General features: G+C 43.5%; 1 protein-coding gene across 1 annotated transcript in view; it reads right to left on the reverse strand.

Annotated features, from left to right (window-relative positions):
• Window positions 1–10,000, reverse strand: part of grin2ba (glutamate receptor, ionotropic, N-methyl D-aspartate 2B-a) — a gene marked incomplete at its 3' end in the record, with an annotated part of 120,608 nt that overhangs the window by 31,044 nt on the left and 79,564 nt on the right. Inside the window, exons 5-7 of the mRNA XM_080446547.1 lie at window positions 8,046–8,160; window positions 841–1,050; window positions 1–154 (exon numbers count right to left, since the gene is read on the reverse strand). The exon at window positions 1–154 is cut by the window's left edge and continues 11 nt beyond it. Coding sequence (XP_080302673.1) covers window positions 1–154; window positions 841–1,050; window positions 8,046–8,160 — 479 coding nt within the window. The remainder of the gene's footprint in view (window positions 155–840; window positions 1,051–8,045; window positions 8,161–10,000) is intronic.

A 10,000-nucleotide genomic window follows, 5' to 3' on the forward strand; every position in this document is an offset into this window, starting at 1 on the left:
TGCCGTTCCAGGTGCCATTGATCTTCTTGCCATGCTTGCCGTTGGTGACCAGGTAGAGGTCATAGGTGAACTTGACTGTCTTGGCGACCTTCTTCAGGATGTCAATACAGAAACCCTTACAGCAGCGTTTAATGTAGATGCCTGAGTCCCTTGTCTGATTACTGATGGACAGAGGAGAGAAAGATGCATGGATGCATAAATAGTATTCAGGATTAGGACTATGACTCAGCATTAGTGTATCAAGCCCAGTTCTGATTCTATATCTGTATGAGTAATTTACTATATCTCCACCAACTATAGTAAGACTGAGATTAGTTAGATCTACAGTATAAGTCTAGATTCTAAACTGTTTGTTTGAGAGTGGTGTGGTACACAGAAAAATCAAAAGTCCAATTTAAATGGTCCATTCTGCTCCTTTTAAATTGGTCAACTTTTACACTCAAAGTTAAATGAACACTCATGATTTACTGTGTATAGACCTAGGCTATATGTGCATGTGCACAGTAAAATCCTTACTGTCAATGTATCTATTTGTAACTCAGAGTGTACAAATGTAACCAAATGGGTCAATTTGGTTACATTTTTTAGTTTTTGTCGCATTCCTAAGCCAATAATTTGATGACCGGGTGTATTTCCGGTAGGAGACATTTTGTGACACATTAGCATCTTTCCGCCTGTTATCAAATTATTGGTTTAGGATTGCGACAAAAACAAAAATAAAACCATGAATTGAAGTCTCCATGAGGTGTGTAATTGATAGAAAATAAGTCATTTTTTGGGTGAACTATTCCTTTAAATTAAAGCTGAGGGTTCTACTGTGTGGGTGCTGATATGGCTCACTGTGTTTTTGAGCTGTTTCCGGCAGGGCACAGTGTTCCTCATACACGTGCCACTCATGGGGTCCACATCTTCTACGATGACAAACGGAGCTTCCTCCAGTGTCACGATGGACAGGTGGTCATCCTCCCTGTTTGCCGGCCCTCCGTAGAGCTCGTTGCGAGGCCACACGTGGTACTTCATGGACAGGGAGCCGTTCTCCCATTTACCCACCTTTGAGATTGAAATAAAAACACACAGGTTCAGAGAGATACAAAGTCATTCCATCTGAGGAAGAAAACAGCCCAACATTTAGGGTCAGTCATTTCTTTCCAACTAAAAGTAGGGAGATAGGGTGGCAGTATGTAATGATACAGGACAGGTTGTAAGGTATGGATTTAAAGTCAAGTATGTGCACTATAGCTGGTTTATGTTCAGCTGCACAATAACACAGATCTATAACAGATAACAGATCTGTAGTCATAAAACAGAAGTAAGGAAAAATTATATTATCCAAATATATTACACCTATCCTCAGTGGTGTAGCGCACAATCGCGGGCCCCGACGCAAGGACGGGGACGGGGGGGCTTTCGCAAACGGCAATGGAGATAGTGTTGGGTACGGTGCGGTAAATGCCCCCCCCCTCGCGGGGGGCCACCGCGGTGCGTCGCTTGCTACCCCTCCGCTACGCCACTGCCTATCCTATATAACCAGAGATTTAAGAATACTAGCTTTATTCTACTGACATCAACTTCTTGCGAGTCTCTCTGGATAAGCCCCACACATCAACAATGTACCCAACATATAAAGTAGATTTCATCATGGAATGAAACACTGGGCTGAAGTCCATTTCACAGAGGAACTTAGATTACATTTCATATCGATTCATCAAGAAAGGCATGTCAAAAAGGTTAGTTTTATAGCTTCCGCATGGCTATCCAAAATCCAGGATTTTGTGCTTGCTGGCCATGATCATTTAATTTACAGCCAGGCTTTTATTATGCCATTATCATAGATTAACTGAGATTAGGCCATCTGTCAGCAAAACGATAACAGGATGACAAATGACACATTTTATGACCCAGTGTAACAGAGATATAATATTGGGATAAAAGCTGTGTGTGAAAGGGCAGAACGGCACACAAATATGGGGAAATTAGACGACAAAAGAGTGGGAAATAGAGTTAATCTCGTTGTAACAAAGCGGAGAGGAGAGGAGAGGAGAGGAGAGGAGAGGAGAGGAGAGGAGAGGAGAGGAGAGGAGAGGGACCTAATGCAGAAAATGAGAGCAAGGTTAATCTGAAGGGCGAAACTGCAACAGGAGGAAAGAGCAGTATTCAGATCAAGAAGTGGCAGAGAGGAGGTGGTGGGGGGGTGTAGAGAGATAGAGAGAGAGAGAGAGAGGGAGAGGAGGGAGAGGGAGAGGGAGAGAGAGAGAGAGAGAGAGAGAGAGAGAGAGAGAGAGAGAGAGAGAGAGAGAGAGAGAGAGAGAGGGAGAGAGGGAGGGAGAGAGAGGGTGAGAGAGAGAGAGGGATGAAAGGAAGCAAGATAAGGAGAAGGGTGAAGAGAGATGAAAAGCGACGAAGGCAAAATAGAGTGGGCGCGAGATATGGAGAGACGGAGAGAAAGACAGTAGGTGGAAAGACTTGACAAAGTCTGTGCCAGTGCAGGAGAAAGAAACGAAAGAGAGGCAGAGCACAGGAAAGAGGAATGACGGGCTAAAAGAGAAGATAGAAAAGGGAAGGAGAGAAAGAGAGACAGTGAGACATAGAGAGAATAACGAGATAGAGAGAGTGAGATGGGCGGGAGGTGGTGGTGGTAGGGGGGGGTGGAGAGAGCTCATTTGCATGCAAAACGATGTGTCTCCTGTAGAGGAGTGTCTTAGCTGTATTCCTAGAGGGCCCTCCAGTCCCTGCAGCTCCTCTGGGGCTGAATTAGCATCATCGTTTAGTCAATTTTCCTCCGACACTGACCGCCACGAATCATACCTGAACACTCCGCCTCTGCCCTCTCTCTCTCTCTCTCTCTCTCTCTCTCTCTCTCTCTCCTCCACAAAGGAGCCCAGCAGGGCAGCGGGACCACTTCCATCAATGTAATATCAGAATGGAAAGGCATCGTGGGTATAATTGGATGCATTGTTATGAACTTATCCACCCATGGTCGTCCTGCTCACTCCCTCTACTCCACTGACTGTCCTACACTGTTCCTAAAAGCAGACTCTGCACCATGGGGGACAGGGCCCCCTGCCTCTACAGTCTACAACATCAGAGCTTGTTCACACTGGCTTTTAATCTGCAACTGCCTACTGAATGTCTTGTGGTTGTCCCTGTTTATAACTCGTCAGTTTTGAGACAGTGAATTTCTTAAAAATATTATCATTATTATATTATCATTATTATTATTATATGCGGCGTGGAGACGGAAGTGGACCGGTGGAGGAGTGATGTCATAGGATGCAACATAGTACAGGACATACAGTACAGTCAGGTGCACACAGCACGTGTATTTATTGTATGATGCTGTATCTGTACAGTGTGCTACATATACAGAGACCCCCACACACACACACACACACACACACACACACACACACACACACACACACACACACACCGAATCCACTCCAGGGAACACAAACTTGGCAGGGGCTGCCTGTAGTGGACAATCTGAGGCTGTGTATCCCTGGGGCTGACTGCAGCCTCTGTCCACACATCCAGACAGACCGAAAGATACGGTGGGGAGGGGGGAGGGGGAGGGTTTGAAGAAGAGAGGATGGGCAGAGAAAGGAGGGAAGGAGGAAGGAGAGGTAAAGGTAGAGTGAGAGAGGAAGGTGGTTAAGGAGGCAAAGGAAAATGTAAACAGGAGGGAGGGAGACAGGAGGAGAGAGGAAAAGAGAAAGCTATGGCGACGGGTAGCCAGGTGGACTGGGAGAGAGAGGAAGAAAGGAACAAAGAGATATAGAGAGAGGATGAATGATGGAGAGAGAGACGGTGGGAGAAAAGAGAAGAGAAGAGAAGAGAAGAGAAGAGAAGAGAAGAGAAGAGAAGAGAAGAGAAGAGAAGAGAAGAGAAGAGAAGAGAAGAGAAGAGAAGAGAAGAGAAGAGAACGCGTGAGAGAAGAAGATTTAAAGGAATAGAGAGGAAGGGGTTACGATGAGCCTGAGGGACAAGACCTCACACTACTTCAAACATATAGAGAGGGGGGGGGGGCAGAGAGAAGGGGGGGGACGAGTGAGAAAGAAAAAGATGATTGAAAGAGAGAAGAGAGGAAAGAGGGAAGAAGAGGGGAAAACAGAAAGTGGTGGAGAGAAGGGAGGGGTGAGACAGGAGCTGGTACTCATTAGGACCCAAGAAAGTGGTCCAGCTGGAAGTCGAGTTAAGAATTAAACATGAGCAAGCAGGGAGGATAGGAGAGAGAGAGACAGAGAGAGAGAGAGAGAGAGAGAGAGAGAGAGAGAGAGAGAGAGAGAGAGAGAGAGAGAGAGAGAGAGAGAGGGGGGGGGGTGAGTCACCTTGGTCTCTGATCAGAGGACAGAATATAGATTACAGAGTGAGAAGAGTGAGGGTAATGAGAAGAAGAAGAAAAGAGAAAACACGATGTATAAAGAACAGAGAGAGTAAAAAGAAGTCACACTGCGACACACACACACACACACACACACCCCCCACACACACGCACACACGCACACACACACACACACACACACACACACACACACGCACACACGCACGCACGCACGCACACACGCACACACGCACAACATTGTGGGTTTAAATCCAACTCAATATACCCTTGTGACATCCTGTCCTCTGTCCATCCCATCTTCAAATTAATTGGATTTCGAACATAATAATAATGTTCTTTTTCTACGTAGGGTGAAGTACGGTCTCTGTCCAAGTGACTTACTTATAAAAAAATTGGTCTTAAGATCAAATAACTTATTTTGCACAAACCAACAATCGAACAATATTCATTGAACCTTACTTAGACCTCAAAATGATTGCAATGTCTACTGGACGTCTATGTCAGACTAGACATACCGTCAGTGGAGAAAAAGAATCCCGCTGGTTATGCTTTCTATGCTGCAGGCATGGCAGCGGATCTGTCTCTGAACTGCAGAGTTCTTAAGTTCTTAAACCAAAACCTAACTCTAAATGCACCCCCTCCCTAGCGCTCATCATGGCCATCTGAGCACCCGTTAGCTGGTGAAGCTGTAACTGAATTTCCCTCGATTAATAAAGTCTACATACCAAAAATCTAATCAAAATGTAATCCTATGTACAGTAAATCATTTTAATTTACCGTAAATGAAAATGTAGGTAAGACACAATTGCACGTCTTTAAGTGACCTTAAGTTTATTTTTTTTCTTTATTTTTTATCGGGCGTGATTATATCATGGGAAACTGTGCTTACACTAATATTAAGTTTAAGCAAAATCCAAGTATATTCTTTATGAATGAGGCCCCAAGATTACACTTGGTAATCAGATTGCAAATGCAAAATGCCTGCTTACTGTATACAGTATATTTAAGCTGACAAAGTAGCTAGTGGATTAAATTAGGTTTAGATTACATTGGGGAAAACCACACAAGATTAACAAACACAGATGTCATTAAGGTTTATGTTAAAGCTGCACTATGCAACTTTCCTCTTCTACCCTGGATTTGAACCCCATTTCATAAATGTTTTACCATTGAGCTAATAGAGCCTGCGTACTTGCTCAGGGGACCATCAGGTCAAAATTCGTGTCAGATCCTGTGTCTAGGTGAGTCACGATCTAAGTGTCTCAATAGAAGAGCAGGGAGACAAATTACAACCACCCCAATTGTATAAGTTATAGTGTATTAACATGTATCTACCATACAGACAGGATCAAATTTGTATTAATTTATTCATTAAAAAAAGTTACATAGTGCCGCTTTAATGATAAAACCTTTGACAGTGCAGGCATTTATTCAGGCCATGGGGTCAAACAAAAAAATACCAGCTGTTCTCGCTTGTGTCCATGCAATTTAAGAATAAAGGCTGATCAACGTGATTAATGTACGTCAGACTAACAACAGAAAGGAAGCAGCTTTAAGTTGACTGGGGCTTTATGTCAACAATAGTTGACCATAGTTCAATAGCCTCACAACAAGTTATGTTGTCAATAGTATGTCACATTCAACCAAAGTGAAAATCTGGAGAATCCCACAGTAGGTGTGAATAGTGAGAATGTGTTGACTTCACACAAACACAGGCACAGATATAGATAGTTCACATTGTAGAGAGACAGAAAACAGGGAAAGAGAGTCAGGGAGTGACATACAGCAAAGGTCCTCCGGGACAGGGAATTGAACCCGGGACTCGCTGTCAGGCATCAGAGCTTGACAGGCTTGACCACTTGGCTATCGGCATCCCCACACAGACACATTTTGACATAAACAGACCCAAACAAACATTGAGCATTATGCAGTACATGTACAGTACAATAGAACCAGGTTTATCCAACCCTTAGGGGAATGAAGGTCGTTCAGGAAAATGAAACACTTGGGTGACTGACAGGTGTATAAAGATGTGTACCTACAGTACATATAACTTCTGACTATTGAATACTGTAAAAATGTTGCTGGATGCTCTGATGAAGGAGTGAAAAGAAAAAGAAAATACTGGGGAATTTACTGGTGAAAATTCAGTGACAGCTTCTTTGAAAATGGAGTGCTGCATTTTTCCTATGTGGAATATTGAAGTTGAGTAATACTTAATCAGGGCAGCCAAAGCAGCCTTGTGTGAAGACGGGGTACACCTGTACCTATTCTACTACTGTATATACTCTAAACCCACCTCTTCAGGATAGCTTTTCCCAGCTGAGGTCTAGTTAAGATGTCTCCCGAACCCATACTTAACCTTTTATCATTCTTAATCTAGCTTTTATTGTTTAGTTTTTTCTTATAAAGTTGGTTCCTTCCTTTTCTTTATGTAAAGTGACTTTGGGTACTTAGACAAGCGCTATATAAATCTGAGCTATTATTATTATTATTATATAACTATTATATGTACATAAAATCCAACGTCATAATTTTCAACTTCATAACTGTAAGCTACATATGTAAAAATGTTCGCACCACTGTCTTGTCTCCTCTCTCACCTCTTCCCTCGGCTCTTTTCCCTCTTCTCTCTTTCAATCAACTTCTGTCTATGTTGCTATATCAGTGGTTCTCAAACTTTTTCATGTCAAGGACCCCCAAAATGATATGTATTTGGCCGCGGACCCCCCATCTGAAAATATTTTGTTCCAGGGACCCACCGGAGGCAAAGATTTGAGTAAAAAATCCCTTTAAAGGAGTAGTTCACCCAAAAAATTACTTATTTTCTATCAATTGCACACCCCATGAAGCCTTTTGTTTTTGATTTATTTGTGTTTTTGTCGCATTCCTAAGCTAAAAATGTGATTCCTGTCTCCTACCGGCTAATGTATCCGGTAAGAGACACAAAGTAGATTATTTGTGTCTCCTACCGGAAATACACCCGGGCATCAAATTATTGGCTTAGGAATGCCACAAAAACCAAAATAAATCCATGTATTCAAGGCTTCATGGGATGTGCAATTGATAGAAAATAAATCATTTTTGGGGTGAACTACTCCTTTAGATATATATATAGTATATTCAAATATTTGCACAAATGTTAGCAGATCTACAAACTCGTCGTGCGGCACTCGGTGCCGTGCTATGAGCTTGTATATCTGCTACTGTATTTTTGAATAGCCAAAGTATGAAATAATGGTTATAGCTCAAATCTAAAATGACACAGATGCGTTCCCAGTCTTAATGGGTTAAACGAAGGGCCATAACATTTTCAGTGGCATTTGCTTTTGGGAATTTTGGGAACCTCATTTTGGGAACCTCCTTTCAGCTGAAGCTCTCTCAATAAAATAGGCTTCACTGCAGGTTATTACTTATTTTTGCTGTTTTCGTGGCATTTCAAGTTCAATACAAGAAAGAAAACGATCCGGTTCAGTTGAACGATAGGTTTGAATGCGTGGGGCTGGGCGTGCACGTTAAAGAATAACGTAAATAGATAGATCTGCAAGTTCCTAGACTTAAATGTTTTGCTATGTTGAAAATGTGTGAACAGTTTCACTGAGAATGGCACGCCTAAAATAGGACACCAGGATTTAAGTGGTTAAACAGGGTTCTACTGTACAGTGTACAGTGCTGTATTGTGTGTGTTAATTATTTCTCTCACCCTGTCCCACTGTCTGTCCTTGTTGAGCAGAATGATGACGAGCTTGGGGTGCATCTGATATCCATCCTCACTGAATGACAGATTACGCCCCTCAAAAGTCACATTCATCAGGTACCTGGAGAGTGAGAGAGGGGGGGGGGAGTAGGAGTAAATAATGAGAGGGGGGGTGAGACGAGGGAGAGAGCAAAAGTAAGAATGAGGGAGTGAGGAGGAGAGGCGAGAGAAGGAGAGGAGAGAAAGAGAGAGAGAGAGAGAAAATGGGAAAGGGAAAAAGGAAAAGAGAGAGAGAGAGACAGAGAGTCAGAGGAAAAGTGAGAGAAACTTAATTGCATCTCATATAGGCCTTCTTTTTTAGATTAAGCTCTTATCTCTCAAGAAAAGAGCTGTAGACAGATTTATAAATGTCCAACATGGTAAACATGACTAGACACCAAATGCTGTTTGATCTAGAAGAAAAAGATATTAGATTATACATCGATAGCAACCTGATTCTTTGCACAAAGTACTCATGACGTCCAGCATTGTATTGATGTAGTTTATTTAGAAAAACATGAGATAGTACATGACAGTACATAACAGTACATGGAAAGTACAAATTCACAGGGGTGATTGAACAGGGGATTGAACAGGGGTGATTGGAGTCAAAATGAAGTACAGTGAAATCCTTTTAGAAAGAATTACTGACATTCTCGGCAACGGGCTCTCTGGCTGATCATACGTATTATGATATGGCATATTAGCGATCAAGCAGATACTAGCTGATAATGACATTCAATGACGAGCAGGTTGAAGGGTTCAGTGTCGCCGGTTTTATACTTAGTTGCGCACAAGTGTTGAGCAATGAACATAGCCGATCTACAAGCTCACAATCCGTCACAGCATGATGCGTTGTGAGCTTGTAGACCGGCTATTTTCGGTGCACGACACAATGCACAAACTAACTGTTTCTCAGGCTGAAGGCAATCCATGACACTCTGGTTGATGGGACACATGGCAGAGATCAAATCTGTGGGCTTTTTGGCCACAGCCTGCGCTCCTTTTACGGGATGCCTTCCAGATCCTGGGAGTCCTGACAGCAAAGGCCAGGCCACCTGCTGCTGCGGGCCGGGTCCTTGGAACTGCACGATCCCCGCATGAACAGCTACAGTCAGAACTGCAACAGGTGTCTGCCTGCATCAGAGTGTCACTGAACCTCAGCCCACTCTATCAGTGGCTAATCTCTCAAGAACAGATTCTGCCTCTGCAGTTTGAATCTGTCGGGGAGGTTCGTCATAACATGTACGCAGTAGCCTACAAGTGGGCGTGCCTTCAGATCAGGAAGGATAATAAGGATAATTCCTTTTAACAGGACGTTCACGAAAGTCCTTGCGGGCTTGTTTCCAATGAGGGCCTGTGAGCAATTAGGGGTTAAGAGTCTTGCTCAGGGACAAATTTCATTTCATCGACACATATAATGGCGTGGCCTGGAATAGTACCTGGGGCAACCAGGGCCTCTGGCTCCCTAGGCGGGGCTCACTAACCACTCAGCTATGGCCGCTCCCTATGGAGAGGAAGCAGGCCGCGCTTTACCCAATCAAATGTAGTGGGCGGGATTCACGTGTCCGTCGATCCTTCCCCACTCGAAACAAACCGACACTCATTTAACAATAGCGTCCGCGGAGCAGACAAAACCACGGAAAGATATTCACATTTTAACTTGCTCTTTCATCATAGAAACAAGTGGGCTTATAACCAAAACGATCCATGTTTCTCTGGAGAAGTGGTGTTAGTGTTCCGTGTAGAAATATTGTTAGTGGAATGAAAACATAGTCGCACCACCGGAAGTGGATGCGCTGAAGGCAGACCAAAACCCCGGTTTCCTTGCGCACGGGTGCTACGTTTTCTTCCTCCCAGAGCCAACTGAGATAGTCAAAAACAGCAGAGGGCGCTGTTTTTCCTTTTCATTTGGCGCTGGT

This window comes from Gymnoscopelus braueri, assembly GCF_963280865.1.
Source record: "Gymnoscopelus braueri genome assembly, chromosome: 13".
Taxonomy (NCBI): Eukaryota; Metazoa; Chordata; class Actinopteri; order Myctophiformes; family Myctophidae; genus Gymnoscopelus; species Gymnoscopelus braueri.